At 43.9% G+C, this 17,881-nt stretch overlaps 1 protein-coding gene across 1 annotated transcript in view; it reads left to right on the plus strand.

Annotated features, from left to right (window-relative positions):
- The window catches only part of hspg2 (heparan sulfate proteoglycan 2), a 524,258-nt gene that overhangs the window by 458,515 nt on the left and 47,862 nt on the right, over nucleotides 1-17,881 (plus strand). The window contains exons 76-81 of the mRNA XM_078558280.1: nucleotides 4,555-4,639; nucleotides 5,873-6,017; nucleotides 11,353-11,455; nucleotides 13,716-13,825; nucleotides 15,933-16,041; nucleotides 17,610-17,708. Coding sequence (XP_078414406.1) covers nucleotides 4,555-4,639; nucleotides 5,873-6,017; nucleotides 11,353-11,455; nucleotides 13,716-13,825; nucleotides 15,933-16,041; nucleotides 17,610-17,708 — 651 coding nt within the window. The remainder of the gene's footprint in view (nucleotides 1-4,554; nucleotides 4,640-5,872; nucleotides 6,018-11,352; nucleotides 11,456-13,715; nucleotides 13,826-15,932; nucleotides 16,042-17,609; nucleotides 17,709-17,881) is intronic.

Below are 17,881 nucleotides of genomic sequence, written 5' to 3' on the forward strand. Positions count from 1 at the left end.
TTCCTTAAGTACTCTGGGATGCAGATTATCAGGCCCCAGGGATTTATCGGCCTTCAATCCCATCAATTTCCCCAACTAACCAATATTACTCTAAATGACGAGCAGACACCCCCTGATCATTTGACCCCATCAGCTGAATGGAGCAGATGGTCACTCTTGACCACATGAAATCATGTGTGACAAGTGGAGAAGGAAAAAGGTCTTAATACTGCCATACAATGTCAACCAGTCACAATTCTTCTGAAGCCTAGAATAACCAAATTTTGCTTCGTTTGGACCTTTGTGTCATTCAACATCCAATATCAAGCCAGAAGTCTCTTCCTGCACCAATACGTTTGATTCATTGTTTGTGTAACTAGAGCCAAGGCTACTTAACAGCAGTGGCAGGTGTTTAATTTGGAAACAAAACCCTAGTCAAATCCAACCCTTAGTAGCAAACTGGAATCTGGAATGATTGGGTTATGTATTGTCAGTGCCTGACTGACAGGAAGTCATTGGGTACAGTTGTCATTTACCCTACTAATGCTAAAACCATTTGTTGGTTTGATAATGAAAAAGTTTTCCGTTGCTGCTATCTGCAAGAAAGCTACTTGAAGTAATCTGCATGCCTTTACAAAACACTGTATTAACGTTTCAGGCATTGCTCTTTTCAAAGCTGGCTGGCTATTAAATTATAGAGAAATGATATTGTCATGTACATGTTTATGTATGAAAGTTAAATGAGGGAACAAGAAGTTGGATAATTTTTCATTTCTGCAGTACATTAAATGTAATAAGTCGCCTAATGCCAGGGGAGGTGATGGCATAATGGTATTGTCACTGAGATAATCCAGAGATTACTAGTAATCCAGACACCCAGGGTAATGATCTGAGGACCTGGGTTCAAATCCTGCCATGGCAGATGGTGGAATTTGAATTCAATAAAAATCTGGAATTAAAAGCCCATTGATGACCATGAAACCATTGTTGATTGTTCACTAATGTCCTTTAGGGAAGGAAGTCTGCGATCCTTACCTGGGGTCTGGCCTATAAATTGACTTTTAAATGCCCTCTGAATTAGAGATGGGTAATAAATGCTGGCCTGGCCAGCGACACATCCCATGAATGAATACTGGAATACTCCAAATACTGGAGAAAAGTGCATTTTAGTATTCTAATTACGTAATCTGAAATTAAATTGCTAATTGCTCGAGTAGGCGTTCATACAAAGATTGAAAAGGAGGCGGATCAGGTTTAGTGAATATATTAATCCAAGTAAGGAGTTTTTTGGGGAAAATAATGTTTGTGCTTTTAAAGTTCCGATTTAAACCAGTTACAAGATGGGGTGACTTTCATGTGGATACCGAGGATTGGTTTGAATTTATTACACATTCTGCTGCTCTACTCAAAAGCCCATGTTAATGCTTCTAAACCCATTGCCTGCCTCTGTGTTGCCTATAATGTCTTGGGCACAAAGCTATTTTGTATTTAGCCTCAGCTGATCTTCTGAATATGTTTATGCCTTTGTTTTTTACTTTATCAGATGACTAAATTCCATAATTGTATTGCTCTGCGAAAAGAGGATTTTGTTACCAAACTACTGTCCAGTGTAGCACTTCCCACTGAGCAGCTGAGGCAATAATACAAGGTTCATCTCATCCAGCCCTATTTGTTGAAAGCAAAACAATTAATTATTGAAGAGCATTAATTACTTCAGCCTGACTGGCTTGGGCTGAATTAAACCACTTTGGTCTCTGATAGGCTTCAATGTGTTGCCAGGCAACCTCTTCAGCATTTGGTTTGGGGTTTCTTTCTCTCCTCCGCTTAGCACTATTGTGTCTCCCTAGCTTACAGAGCCAGTCAGCTGAGCTCCTGCATTCAGGCTAAAAGGTGGCTGATCTCTTGCTTCAGCTCATAAGGTTGTAAGAAATAGGAGCAGGAGTAGACCATAGGGACTGTCGAGCCTGCTCTCCCATTCAATAAGATTATGACTGATCCTGGGCTTCAACTCCCCCTCGTTGCACAATCCCCAAATCCTTTGATTTCCTGAGAGACCAAATATCTGCCGACCTCAGTTTTAAATATATTTAATGATGGGGCATCCACAAACTTCTGGGGTAGAGAATTCCAAAGATTTAATCACCCTTTGAAGTAATTTCTCCTCATCCCAGTCTTAATTGATTGATCCCTTATCCTGAGGCTGTGACCCCCATGTTTTTGATTGCCAAATCAGGGGGAATAACCCCTTGTCAAGCCCCTTCAGAATCCTGTTTGTTTCAATGAGATCACGCCTCATTCTTCTAAACTCCAGAGAGTATAGGTGCAATTTACTCAGCCCCTCCTCATCGGCCAACCCCCTCATCCCAGGAACCAATCTAGTGATCCTTCGCTGTACCGCCTCCAATGCAAGTATATCCTTCCTTAGGTATGGAGGCCAAAACTGTACACGGCATTCCAGCTCCAACTCCATCTGCTTTTCTTGATGGACACGTGGTCAGCCTCCACTCCATAGCAACATGGCTGAGATCGAGACATAAGTGAAATGTAGGGGAGCGGACACATGCCGCAGAACTTGGTAGTGTAACCTGTTCTGGTTCCCTGCCCAATCGCACCTCTATAATTGATCTCAGAATGCAAAAATTACAATCCTTAACAATGAACCCGAAGCACAGAATCGTTACAGCACAGAAGAAAGCAATTTTTTTTATTCATTCACAGGATGTGGGCATCGCTGGCTATGCCAGCATTTATTGCCCATCCCTAATTGCCCTTGAGAAGGTGATGGTGAGCTGCCTTCTTGAACCGCTGCAGTCCATGTGATGTAGGCACATCCACAGTGCTGTTAGGGAGAGAGTTCCAAAATTTTGACCCAGCGACGGTGAAGGAATGGCGATATATTTTCAAGTCAGGATGATGAGTGGATTGGAGGGGAAATTCCAGGTGATGGTATTCCCATGCATCTGCTGCCCCTGCCCTTCTAGATGGTAATGATCGTGGGTTTGGAAGGTGCTGTCTGATGAGCCTCGGTGAATTCCTGCAGTGCACCTTGTAGATGGTACACACTGCTGTTACTGTGCATTGGTGGTGGAGGGAGTGAATGTTTGTGGATGGGGTGCCAATCAAGCAGGCTGCTTTGTCCTGGATGGTGTCAAGCTTCTTGAGTATTGTTGGAGCTGCACTCATCCAAGCAAGTGGAGAGTATTCCATCACACTCCTGACTTGTGTCTTGCAGAAGGTGGACAGGCTTTGGGGAGTCAGGAGGTGAGTTACTCACCGTAGGATTCCTAGCCTCTGACCTTCTCTTGTCGCCACAGTATTTATATGGCTCATCCAGTTCAGTTTCTGGTCAATGGTAACCCCAGGATGTTGATAGTGGGGGATTCAGTGATGGTAATGCCATTGAATATCAAGGGGCGATGGTTGGATTCTCTCTTGTTGAAGATGGTCATTGCCTGACACTTGGGTGGCACAAATTTTACTTGCCACTTGTCAGCCCAAGCCTGGGTATTGTCCATGTCTTGCTGCATTTGGACATGGACTGCTTCAGTATCTGAGGAGTCATGAATGGTGCTGAACATTGCGCAATCATCAGTGAACATCCCCACTCCTGACCTTATGATGGAGGGAACGTCACTGATGAAGCAGCTGAAGATGGTTGGGCCTAGGACACAACCCTGAGGAACTCATGCAGTGATGTCCTGGAGCTGAGATGATTGACATCCAACAATCACAACCATCTACCTTTGTGCTAGGTATGACTAGCCAAGTGTTTTCCCCCTGATTCCCACTGACTCCAGTTTTGCTAGGGCTCCTTGATGCTACACTCGGTCAAATTCTGCCTTGATATCAAGGGCAGTCACTCTCACCTCACCTCAGGAGTTCAGCTGTTTTGTTTGAACTAAGGCTGTAATGAGGTTAGGCCCATCTCCTAAGGAGCAATTTACATACTGCCTCTGCCGTGCCCTCTCCCCACATCCTTTCACATTCCTCCTTTTCAAATATTTAGAAAGTTTAGAGAATGTAGAAATATTTGCAGCACACAGGAGGCGGCTCCGCCCATCATGTCTGTGCCGGCAATAAAACAAGCCACCCAGCCTAATCCCATTTTCCAGCATTTTGTCCATAGCCCTGGACGTTCCGGAACTTCAGGTGCATATCCAGACACCTTTGAAATGAGTTGACGGTTTCTGCCTCTACCATCCTTTCAGGCAGTGAGTTTAAACTCCTACCACCCTCTGGGTGAAAAAGTTTTTCCTCATCTCCTCTCTAATCTTTCTACCAATCACTTTAAATCTATGACCCCCTAGTCACTGGCCTCCCTGCTAAGGAAAATAGACATTCACTCTATCCAGGCATCTCATAACCTTGTGTACACTTCAATCAAATCTCCCTTCAGTCACCTCTGTTCCAAGAACAGCTCCAGCCTATCCAATCTTCCATCATAGCTGTAATTTCCCAGTCCTGGAAAGCCCTCATAAACCTCGTCTGTACATTGCATTGAAGCAATGCATCTGTACAATTCCATCGGCAGTGATACTCCTTACGTTGACCCCGCTCTCATTCTCTGTGTTTCAGGTATGATTATATACAATGGCCAGAAACAAACAACTGGAGCAGATTTCATCTCATTTGCGTTAGTGGGAGGTCGCCCTGAATTCAGGTAATGATAGTGCTTTGGTTCAGTTACGTGTATAGAACATTGGATGTTTAAAATCTTGGGTAAGATAATGAACAGGTTTACAAGAATAGTAAACACACACACCCATCAATCCTGGAGCAAACCAAACCTATAGGGGGAGATGGTGATGTCGTGGTAATGTCATTGAACTAGTAATCCTGAGGTCCAGGCTAATGCTCTGGGGAACATGGGTTCAAATCCCACCATGGCGGCTGGTGGAATTTAAATTCAGTTCATAAATCATAAATCTCAGTAATGGTGACAATGAAACTATCATCGATTGTCATAAAGACCCATCTAGTTCGCTAATGTCCTTTAGGGAAGGAAATCTGCCATCCTTATCTGGTCTGGCCTACATGTGGCTCTTTAACAGCCTCTGTAATGGCCTAGCAAGACAACTCAGTTGAAGGGAAGAAATGCTGGCTTTGCCAGTGATGCCCACATCCCATGAAAGAATAAAGAAAAAAAACAATGACACTATCTGATCATCCAGAAATAAAGTTATCTTCACTAATACGAATAAACTACCTTCCCATCTCTACCTGTCCATCTCTCCCCTCTATCAGGGGAGACTAGAGTTTCAGGGTTACATCCTTATTTCTTTCCTTCCACCAAGGAGGGCTGTGATGAACCAAACTTTCGTTCCATCTTTGTTTCTATAGTTTATAACGAAGTTTTTCAGAGTTTATGCAGGCTTCCCTCATTGGGTGACCATGCAGATTGGTACACCAAGCTCGTGCTGATCAACAAGTCATCTGCACTAAGATACAAGCATTGCATTGGCTAAAGGGTCATTTTCTGCCACATGGACCTATCGGCACTGCCTTCTGGTGTTGCTTGACCCCAAATGTTGAAGTTTGATTTGAATCCAGCAGATGGTCTCATTATCAATATATTATCCGGCAGGAGTCTTGCCAACACCTTTCACAGACTCCAGTGTATAACAAACCCTCCAAAATACTGTTACATGAGCATTTTTGTACAATGGTGCCTTCCAATTCTAATATATTACATAAAGAAACTGCAGCAAAGAGGTGGGACTAAATCATGAAAGAGCAGCTATGCATGTCCATTGCAGGATTACCTTAAAGGAGTCTTACAGCATACCTTGTTAATAATTTCATACACTCTTTGCACCCATTCACACTCACTGATAATTACATTCCCGCACAGTTTCCTGATATGTAACATTAATGCACTTGCTTCCTTCCAAAGGTTCAATGTGGGTTCTGGCATGGCCACCATTCGCCACCCTAACCCCATTTCTCTGGGGGAGTACCACACTGTGGTTCTATATCGGAACTTGACTCAGGGCTCACTGTTTGTAGACAACGACCTGCCTGTCAACGGGAGTTCTCAGGTAAGAGAAACAGTAATAGTGTGATCAGTATTTCAGATGTTGAGGGTGAGTTTTGAGTGCCTGACTGCTTTGTGTCAATGTTTGTATTGTGGATGTTTGCACTGCCTGTTGGGCACTTGGAGTTCTTCAAAAGAGCCAACCTGGCTCAGGTAACCCGCCTCTTGAGTCAGAAGGTTGTGGGTCCAAGTCCCACTCCAGGATTACATAATCTAAAGTGACACTTCGGAGCAGTGCGGGAGCGCTGAGTTATTCCAGTGTTTCAGAAGAGATATTGTACCATCTGCTTATTCAGGTAATGTTCAAAGAATAACTATGAACTCTCCTGGTGCCTTGACCAACATGTCTCCTTTAACCAGCACCACTAAAAACAGATTAACTGGTTATTTTCTCTATTTTACGTATATGACAAGAGCGACTGCACTTCAAAAGTAATTAATTAAAAGTGAAGTCACTTCTCCATGTTCTGAGGGTGTGTTGAGGTGCTATATAAATGCACATTCTTCCTTTCCTCCTCAGGAAAGAAAGATTTAAATAGTACCTTCCACAACCTAAGGAAATTCTAGAGTGCTTTGTGGCCAGTGAAGTACTTTTGAAGTGTAGTCACTGTTTTAATGCAGGAAACGTGGCAATCAATTTTCTCGCAGCAAGCTCCCACAAACAGCAATGTGATAATGACTAGATAATCAGAATTTAAGTGTTAGTTGAGGTGTAAATGTTGACCGGGACACCAGGAGAACTCCCCTGCTCTTAGGCCCTTTCAGATTCATGTGAAAGATCAAACAGCTCATTCGGAAGACAGCATGCCTGACAGTGCAGCTCTTCCTCAGTACTGCACTGGTCTGATGCGCTTGGGTCTGGAGTGAGACTCTGACCGACAACTATCTGAGTCAGAGGTGAGAGTGCTACCACTGAGCCATGGCCAATCCCTCGCACTCGGGTGAACATTAGCACATGCAATGTGACAAGTATCTGGTTACAAATGTTTGAAGTGCAGCCTTCGGTTTGGAATTTTCCTTTCCCCGAAATTGTCTTCCATTTCTTCACATAACATCCCGTAATAGCTTTGCCCCGGAGCAAATGAAGTGATTCAATCTTTCTAAATTATTGGAACTTTTGCTGTTAAAAGCCTACACTTCTGATCATTGTGGTTCTATCAAGGCTACATCGTGTTTACTCTCTCCCCGTATTACTTCATTACTCAAATTAGGAGTGGGAATTATACTAATGACAATTTAAAATGAGCTGAAAGTGCATTGTTTTAAGATTCGGAAAGTCTATTGGGATGCCATTATGCTGTCGCTGGACTGGCAGTGAAGTTGGAATTCAGGAACTATTTCGCAGCTCAGAAACAAAATTGTTCTAGGGCTGCACGTGTGCTGTGGAGGCTCAGACACTGACATCTCGCCTTTGGGACAGGCATTCACATCCACTTCAGACTGATGGCCTGGTGTGAAATGTGTTTGGGCAGTCTCCATCCAGTTCCTGGTGAGCGTGTGCTCACAGTGTGTGGCTGCCTCTAACTAGGTGCTAAATTGCAGCAGCCTCAGAGAATTGCTGCTGTACAGGAAATGGGAAAATGCCCCACTGGTACAGTACAATGTGCTCTTTGGAGGTCGGGACAGAGTGGAGGGAACTTTAATTAGCCTTGTGCGTGACCTAAAATTCCTGACCTTGGCACTGAATGCCTCTAAAATATGAAGCAGAATTGAACCTCTGCACAATCAAAAATCCACAGAACAAATGCAATTCAATTTGATTTAAATGAGGACATAAGCACAGAGAAATAAATTAAAATAACAATAGGCCATTCGGCCCAAGTAATCGATGTTATCAATTACCATTCACATGAGTAAATAGTTCAGATCACATTTACCTTCCCTGCAGGGTGACCAATTCTTGGGGAATAAGTTAAGGGGCACTGGGAGGGCAGTGTGGTGGGCTGGCAGACCTCTGTGAGCAGGGGAGGGGTTGGGAGGTAGGTGGGGGGAATCATGACAGCAGGTACCTAAGCCGCTCAGTACAACATCCACTGGACACATGCTGAAAAGCCCCAAGCAAAGATCACAGTATTTCTGGAGCAGACACATGCACAAACACACAGAAAGGCATGACAGAGGAATTCCAGGACAAAACACATCCTGAGAAGGCACGGCCCGAGAGTGAATTTTTCTTTCCCAAACTAGTTTGGCATTGGACAGCTTTTCACTGTCCCGATTGGTTCGCCTTTCAGAACGCTCTGATTGGCCATTCGTTCAGAACGCTCTGATTGGCCATTCGTTCAGAACGCTCTGATTGGCCATTCGTTCAGAACGCTCTGATTGGCCATTCGGTCAGAATACTCCGATTGGTCATTCGGTCAGAATGCTCTGGTTAATCAGGGATTCCAGGGGTGCACTCAGTCTGATCGCACTTTGTGCACATGGTGCAATGGAGGTTCCTGTTTAGGTGAATTCACTCGGCTAAAAAGAAATCACCTTTTACATAACTGTAGGGAAATCACTCTGAAAGAAACATCGATGTCTTCGATTTGAAGGCAAAATGTTTATGAAAAAATCGGGCAGTGACACGGGTAGTGAAATTTTTGGAGGTTATATAGGTTATTTTTATAGGAGTTAGAGATGAGAGAGAGAGAAAGTGGGGAAGAGAGGAGAGAGGGACAGAAAGAGAGGAGAGAGGGACAGAAAGAGAGGAGAGAGGGACAGAAAGAGAGGAGAGAGAGGGAAAAGAGAGAGAGAGAGATTGGGAAAGGGAAGAGAAAGAGAGAGAGAGATTGGGAGAGGGAGGAGAGAGAGAGATTGGGAGAGGGAGGAGAAAGAGAGAGATTGGGAGAGGGAGGAGAAAGAGAGAGAGATTGGGAGAGGGAGGAGAAAGAGAGAGATTGGGAGAGGGAGGAGAAAGAGAGAGAGATTGGGAGAGGGAGGAGAAAGAGAGATTGGGAGAGGGAGGAGAAAGAGAGATTGGGAGAGGGAGGAGAAAGAGAGAGAGAGATTGGGAGAGGGAGGAGAAAGAGAGAGATTGGGAGAGGGAGGAGAAAGAGAGAGATTGGGAGAGGGAGGAGAAAGAGAGATTGGGAGAGGGAGGAGAAAGAGAGATTGGGAGAGGGAGGAGAGAGAGAGAGATTGGGAGAGGGAGGAGAAAGCGAGAGAGAGATTGGGAGAGGGAGGAGAAAGAGAGAGAGAGATTGGGAGAGGGAGGAGAAAGAGAGAGAGAGATTGGGAGAGGGAGGAGAAAGAGAGAGAGAGATTGGGAGAGGGAGGAGAAAGCGAGAGAGAGATTGGGAGAGGGAGGAGAAAGAGAGAGAGATTGGGAGAGGGAGGAGAAAGAGAGACAGGGATTGGGAGAGGGAGGAGAAAGAGAGAGATTGGGAGAGGGAGGAGAAAGAGAGAGAGATTGGGAGAGGGAGGAGAAAGAGAGAGAGAGACTGGGAGAGGGAGGAGAAAGAGAGAGACTGGGAGAGGGAGGAGAAAGAGAGAGAGATTGGGAGAGGGAGGAGAAAGAGAGATTGGGAGAGGGAGGAGAAAGAGAGAGAGAGATTGGGAGAGGGAGGAGAAAGAGAGAGATTGGGAGAGGGAGGAGAAAGAGAGAGATTGGGAGAGGGAGGAGAAAGAGAGATTGGGAGAGGGAGGAGAAAGAGAGATTGGGAGAGGGAGGAGAGAGAGAGAGATTGGGAGAGGGAGGAGAAAGCGAGAGAGAGATTGGGAGAGGGAGGAGAAAGAGAGAGAGAGATTGGGAGAGGGAGGAGAAAGAGAGAGAGAGATTGGGAGAGGGAGGAGAAAGCGAGAGAGAGATTGGGAGAGGGAGGAGAAAGAGAGAGAGATTGGGAGAGGGAGGAGAAAGAGAGACAGGGATTGGGAGAGGGAGGAGAAAGAGAGAGATTGGGAGAGGGAGGAGAAAGAGAGAGAGATTGGGAGAGGGAGGAGAAAGAGAGAGAGAGACTGGGAGAGGGAGGAGAAAGAGAGAGACTGGGAGAGGGAGGAGAAAGAGAGACAGTTGGAAAGGGAGGAGAAAGAGAGAGAGACAGTGGGAGAGAGAGACGGAGAGTGAAAGGGAGACAGAGGAGGGAGAGAGAATTTTTTTTTAAAAATTAGTTCTGTTGAAGAGTCGTACGGACTCGAAACGTTAACTGTGTTCCTCTCCGCAGATGCTGCCAGACCTGCTGAGTTTTTCCAGGTATTTTTGTTTTTGTTTTGGAGAGAGAGAGAGGGAGTGGGAAAGGGAGACGAGGGAGAGAGAGGGAGTGGGAAAGGGAGACGAGGGCGAGAGAGAGGGACTGGGAAAGGGAGACGAGGGCGAGAGAGAGGGACTGGGAAAGGGAGAGAGAGGGAGCGAGAAATTACCCCAGATTACCACGATTACCCCCAATCCTTTTGCAAACATTTCATCTTCAAACCAAAGTCACTGATTATTTTCAGAGCGACTTTTATACATTTTTGGAAAAGCTAATTTTTTTTAAACCAAATGAATTAATCTAAACAGGAACCTCCATTTTGCCATGCACATGAAAGTGTGGGGTCAAATGGTGCGCTTCCCTGGAATCCCTGATTAACCAATCAGAGCATTCTGACCAAATGGCCAATTGGGGCACTGAAAGGCAAACCAATCAGCAGCGAAAAGCTGTCCAATGCCAAGCTAGCCTGGGGAAGAAAAATTCACAGCCCAGGAGGTGGGGCAAAAGGCCAAATTACAGGACGGTCCTGGAAAATACCCTGCTCCCCTGTTCCCGTAACCTGTCTACTTGTTTTCCTGCATCCACCTAATTTTCAGTGTTGTCACAGTTTCTGCCTCAGTCACTAACTCCGGACATAAATTCCACCGCCTCACAACTCTCGGTGTGGAGAAGACTCTCCTTCTCTCTGTTCTAAATCTCCCATTCAATCTTATATCTATGGCCACTCATATTTTGACCCCGCAACTACTGGAAGCAGCCTGTCTCGATTTACCTTATTCCATTCTTTCATTATTTTAAACATGCCTATAGTAATTATGGTTTTATTTAGTGTCTAATGTACCTTTAAGAATAATACTTGTTAGGAGAGATCACATGATCTGTAGTAACCAATAGGAGAGTAGCGTGGGTTGCCTCAGCGTCAGTGTAGAGTTGGAGTTGAGAGCGCGCGTATAGTTGCTGTTGAGTATTTTGTAAACAACCTTAATCTTTCCACCCAAGAAGTGTCTGCAGTTCAACTCTATCATTAATAGTACAACTCGGCCACCCTGCAACGATGTCCATCACATTGTCTGGTAATCTGTGGTGTTCCTTTAGAAGAAAGAACCATTTTTTCACGTTCCTCATGTTTCTATTTCGTCCAATTAAAATATTTTACTCTCATTTTAGGGAAATTTCCGCGGCCTGGATTTGAATGAAGAGCTGTATGTCGGTGGATACCCCGATTTTGATAACATTTCAAAAGTCACTGGAAGCAACAGTGGGTTTATGGGTGAGAAAGCTGTTCAGAAAATGACTATACAGAGTTTTAAGTCGACTGTTAAAAGATCCCCAAGGACCATTGTTGGCAGCTGCTTTCGCATTCAAGTTTTACATCTAGCGCAGCACAGTATGTTCCGAGGTGGCATGACTCCCATTCAGAGTTTAGTGAGTTGAAGTTGCCAAGCTCGCTCCTCCAGATCAGGTTTTGTATGTGAGCTCCTTCCAATCATCAGGAAACAGCTGTCCTGCACCCCATTAGTCGACACTAGCAAAGGCCGAGAGGTAACCATGGCAACAATATAAAGACTGGCTTCCCTCCACTACCAGTTTCCACCTCCCAAAGTCTACCTATAATTAATTATTGCTTCAAAGACCTAAAACAGTAGGTGTTGTGATGTTGAAGCTATAATTAATCACTACACCTTGGGGAGATAAGGGCAAATCACTGTCCCTTTGGTCTTAAATAGTTTTCACAATTTTCATTCCTTTGGTTTACATATTTGTAAATTCGTAATCCAGAGTTATGAGTTTAAATCCCACCATTGTAGCTGGGGGATTTAAATTCAATGAATGAATTAAATCTGCAATAAAAAGCTACTCTTAGTAATGGTGACCATGAAACTACAGAATTGTCGTAAAAAACCCAACTGATTCATTCAATGTCCACAAGCAGCAGGTGGCCACCCTATCTCTCTCTCTCCCCCCTTCCCCCATTTCTCGCTCTGTCTCTCTCACTCTCCCCCTTTCTCACTGTCTCTCTCACTCTCCCCCTTTCTCGCTCTGTGTCTCTCACTCTCCCCCTTTCTACTCTCTCTCACTCTCCCCCTTTTCTCACTCTGTCTCTCTCATTCTCCCCTTTCTCACTCTGTCTCTCTCACTCTCCCCTTTCTCACTCTCTCACTCTCCCCCTTTCTACTCTGTCTCTCTCACTCTCCCCCCTTTCTCACTCTGTTTCTCCCACTCTCCCCCCTTTCCCCAATCTTCTCTCTCACTTTCCCCATTTCTCCACTCTGTCTCTCTCATTTTGCCCCCTTCCCCCACTCTGTTTCTCACTCCCCCCCTTTCGCACTCTGTCTCTCTCGAAGAAGTCATATGAACTGGAAACGTTAACTCTGTTTCTCTCTCCACAGATGCTGCCAGACCTGCTGAGTTTTTCTAGCATTTTCTCTTATTATCTAAGATTTCCAGCATCCGCGGTATTTTGCTTCCGCTAAAATATAATTGGCGCAATTGGCTGCAAGCTTTATATTTTTGTCTGAACCCATTTGTCGGTTAGACTCACAGTCACCTTGGTTTTATTTTAATTTTAGCACAACATCCACTGGGGCACGATTGAATGCTACAAAATTTTAATTTTTATTTTTCGAAATTGGTAGTGGACAAACTATCGTGCTCCTTCCCCACCCCACCATCCACCCCCCTCCCCCAAACCGTCTTTCACAGTAATACTGCATTTCCCTTTTTGTTTCTGTTCCTCATCGTTGGCGGGGCAGGGCGGGGGGTTGGGGTGTTGAGTGAGGGAGGGTCAGGTGACCTGCCTGCCAGTATGCATCAATGTTGCTCCATGACTGGTGGTTTGTGCCAGTCCAGCTGTTCCCCGATTGGCGGTCTCTGGCTCACTGCAGCACTGCCCTCACCTCCCCGAGCTTTGAGAATGCCACAACCAATTACAGCAAAACCAAATCCTCAAGTCTGAAATGAAGGCAGAAGCTGCTGGTGGAGGGCATTCCTCTGGACAGGTAGCATTATTTTCCCTTGTGTCAGTGAACCCTTCCTGCCGTCCACCCTATCATGAACCTGCCCCTATCATTCATTCTTTCCTCATTCCATTTCTCCAAACTTACCGCCCTCTCCCATCTCCCCTGACTGTGCACTTTCTTAGAAACTGTCCATTCTCCAACATCTGGTGAAAGGCCATCAACCTGAAACATTGACTCTGCTTCTGTCTCCTCAGCTGCTGTCTGACCTGTTAAGTATTTCCGGCCCTTTCCGTTTTTATAACTGGTCTCAGTGGCCATTTTGCATCAGCAGGAGCCACAGTGTTTTATAATGCCAAAGGGTTGTGTGTGTGATGTCAGATAGCTATTGTGCTAGAACCATTCACAGAGCTCCCATTGACCGTCATGTTGCTTTTAGTAGAGGAAAATATGTCTTTGAATTCTATTATCAATTGTGGAAAAGAAACCTCTTAGTAAACATTAATGCTTATGTTTGCAGAACAAATAATACAATGTCAATATTTCAGCTGACTCACTCTTCTCTCTGACTAGGCTGTATCCGTCAGCTCATAATTCAAGGTGATGAGGTGATCTTCTCAGCTCCAGGACTAAAAGCGAGAGGAATATCCAACTGCCCAACCTGCAAAGACAACCCTTGCAAGGTACAAGACATCAACAGGGCTGTTTAGATGAGGGTACAGTGATTGATTGTCAAGTGAAAAATTATTTTCACAGCATCAGGGAGTTTGTTGCTGCATTTTCATATCCCTTTTTTGAACAAGCTTTCCATCCAACATTTCATTTCCTGGCTGAAGTAGGGGATAAGTAACTTCCTTTAAGATCCCCCAGTGCAGTCCTCTAATAGGAAGTCTGCAAGCCTGACGTGGAGTCAACTATCCTCTCATTATTGGCTTCCCAAGTGATGAGAAACAACTAGGCCTCTTTCAGCACCACCTCCATCAGCTTAGTTAAGATAGGAAATCTTCTGGAAAATAATGGGAGCATAATGTTATTACCAGACACACACCCATGGGGTTAAAGAGTGCTGCATCAGCAAAGGAGCACTTTGCTAAGATCTTGAAATATTACAAGGCCCATTATGCCTTATAATTTGGTTGCAAAATGAACTTACATTAGTTGTATATTTGCACCAATTGGTATTTCTACTCTAAATTTCTACTCTAAATAGGAGTTGAATAAACCCATTCTTCTGGAGTTAATGATGATATCAGGGTAATTGCTTTAATGTCATGAGGGGAAGGGATGAGCCATGTGTACATGGCATGAATTCATGAGCACATACAATAACTTCATGTGGAATCCAGAAGAGAACATGGCCTTCCTGGTTACAGAGTAGATCTTTCTGTTAGTTCCAGATGCCAGGTTGATTATTGGCCTTTGTAGTTAACCCAAGTATCATTAAAAGGTTGGACTTTTGGTTGATGGATGTTTCCACAGGGAAGGGAGATCATATGTATTACAACTTAGTCAATTGATGTAACAAGTCATTGAATCAGGAAATGTGCACATTGTGGACAGCATCTTTATTTTGAGTTAATGATCTCTAAAATTGAAGGGAATCATTGAGGGTTAATACTCATAAGACGTTGTGGAACATGAAATAGACACAGGTGATGTAGAAGAGATTCCAATTGGTTAGAAAGTAAAGCAGGTTTATTTTTATTACTACATAATCCCTGAAAAAAATCAGTTTTACTCCAGCCAGGGTCTGCACCAGCTAACAAAATGTCTCAGAAAAATCGCAAGGGACTTGTCGATGAGAAGGCCATTCAGCCGATCAATTCAGGGAAACCAGCCATCTTAATTCATCCATTCAGAGAGATTTCACAGTCTGCACCCCTCCTTTCCCCCAGCACTAAATCAAATTATCTCTTAAACGATTCTAGAGTTTTTGCCTCCATCAGTGAATCTGAAGGTCCATTTCAAGTGATTAATTCCGCTAGTTTCAACCCTTATTCCCTTGTCCTACTCTTTCAATTGAAAGTAATGTTTTGGATTAACCTGTCCCATTCAACTTACACACCTCTGCAAGATCACTGTGGGGGCTTCATTTCAAGGCTCAAAAACACAAAGTTTCTCCAGTTCAGAAAAAAACACAAATACAATCGATTCTGTATGTTTCAAGGCCTTCGTCAACTAAGATAAATCTTCGTGGAGTGAAAGGATGTTTTTAGGGAATTACCTCTCTCCCAGTAAACTAGTTCCTACCGCTCCAGATTGTGGTGTTTCTGACTTTGCAAAGGGAAGTGAATATACGAGCAATGATGGACACATAGAGATCCTTCGATCCATCCTGCCTATCCCACACAACTGTGACACCTTGTGTATTGCAGAATGTACAGTCCTGACCCCCAAGTTCGTTGCTTGATTTCAATCTGATCAGCTGTCATTTAGTGGTGCAAGATATGAGGCTCTTTTAAATCACTTCAGTTAAACATCCTTGTTTATTGGTCTCAAATCATTCATCAGGGTGCATAGCAAAGAAAGTTAAATGCACACATAATTTTGCACACTTGCAATCATTTTGATGTTAAGCCTGACTTGCTGCAATTGTTAAATTCCAGAGATATGTGCAGCTGTGCTTAGAATACAGCACTGTGACAGTCCTGTCAATTTTCTAGTTAACATTTTACAATGATAAGGAACATTAATGGATAATGTCACTACAATCGGTTAATCATTGTTATAGGCTGATGTCATTATTGAGGATTTATGATTTATTAATGCAGCAACTTTGATGTTTTTCAGAATGGAGGTCAATGTGTCGACTCTGAGACTAGCAGCTATGCGTGTCAGTGTAGGAGGGGATATACTGGGAGCAACTGTGAACATTCACTGGCTTTGCACTGTCACCCAGGTAAATGTGTATTTAGAACTGCAGCTGGCGCCAATGAACGTAAAAGATAATACTCAGGTAGTTTCACCTGGTTTTGACTGTCAGGAGGGCAAACATAATACTGACCCTGATTTCACCTCGCTTTCAAAATAATTGTTATTGAACAGCTGGGGAAAGACTGTACACAATGTCTTCTCCATTAGGTGGACGAGAGGTTTTGGTCTCAGAGTGTCTGCTCAGCAAACTGGTAGCACTTACCCCTAAGTCAGAGGTGTGGGTTCAAGCCCCACTCTGGGTTGAAACTCTAGTGCAATACGAAGGGAGTGCTGAATTGCCCGAAGAGCTGTTTTTTTTGCATGGGAGATTAAACTAAGTCCTGTGTGTCTGATTAGGTTATAAAGCAGCAGGGCTTTTCTTCTGATGCCCTGGTCAACATTTATCCCTCAACCAACACAATTGAAGTAGATTAAAGGTGTCCTTCTTGAAACATATAAGATCCTGATGGGACTTGATAGGGTGGGTACCTGGAGGATATTTCCTCTTGTAGGGGAGACTAAAATCCAGGGACATCGTTTAAAAATAAGAGGTCTCCCTTTGAAGACAAATGAAGAGAATTTTTTTTTTTCCAAAAGAGTCATTGGTGTGTGAAATTCTCTTCCCCAGAAAGTAGCAGAAGCTGGCTCACTGAATTTATTCAAGGTAAAGTTGGACAGATTTTGTTATGCAAGGGAGTCAAGGGTTATGGAGGGCAGACAGGAAAGTGGAGCTGAGACCGCAACCAGATCAGCCATGATCTTATTGAATGGGTGGAGCAGGCTCAAAGGGTTAAATGGCCTTCTCCTGTTCCTGTGTTCCTAGATTAACTAATTATTTATCACCTTGCTGTTTGTGGAGCCTTGTTGTATACACATTGGCTGGTGCATGTACTACAGAACAGCAGTAACTGCATTTTGAAAATAATTAATTGTGAAGTGCTTTGCGCAGCTATGAGGATGTGAAAATGCCACATCAATGCAAGTTCTTTTAAACGTGCCTGTACCATCACAGTGTCTCCAAGTGGTCAACCAGTTGTCTTCGAAGACAGAGTTGTAGTAAAAACAGTAAACTTGAAAAGATCAAAGAACTTCTGAGAAAATAAGTATTCTTTCTCTTCCAAGATTGTTGGGTCAGGGAGGTAGCTGTGCTGGGCAAAGATTTAGTAACTACAAAGAAAATTATTCAAGATGGTTAGTGATCCCTTTGTTTCACAACTGAAGAATGCTATCCAATAAGAATCGTAGAGACTAGGACCCTACTGCTAGAGTGGTATAGACCGGTCTTCTTTATTCTTCATGGAATGAGCTCCTGTTCTAAGCAGTGTCATTATGAGAAGATGATGAAGAGATTCCACTGGCTATTTATCCAAGTGTTGGCAGAGGTCTTACAAGCAAGGCCGCTGTCGGGCCTCTGGCCTGAAGAGTTCTACAGTGATCTAATTTGTGGAAACTAAGGAAGGGCAAACGGGATAAACTTCTCTGTTTAGAAAAGTCTAGCAATGTCAGTGTTCTATGATGAAGTTGATGACGCCTGTTTGTGGTTTGGGTCTGCAGAGGCCTGTGGATCAGATGCAACTTGTGTGAACAAACCAGATGGCCTTGGATATAACTGCCGATGCCACCTGGGCAAACAAGGGCCAAAATGTATGGATGGTGAGTCTCTCCTTTTAGTTTTAATTACAAGACAAGAGGGTTATTCCACACTGACTAACTTAACAATAACTAACTAACGTTTCAGCTGTGTTTTTTTAATACTGCTAACTTATTAAAATAATAGCTCAGAGCTTGCAGTGAAAACAAAATGATTCCAAATACCTTACATTTTT

The sequence above is a fragment of the Cetorhinus maximus genome, chromosome 15, assembly GCF_964194155.1.
Source record: "Cetorhinus maximus chromosome 15, sCetMax3.hap1.1, whole genome shotgun sequence".
In the NCBI taxonomy this organism is placed as follows: Eukaryota; Metazoa; Chordata; class Chondrichthyes; order Lamniformes; family Cetorhinidae; genus Cetorhinus; species Cetorhinus maximus.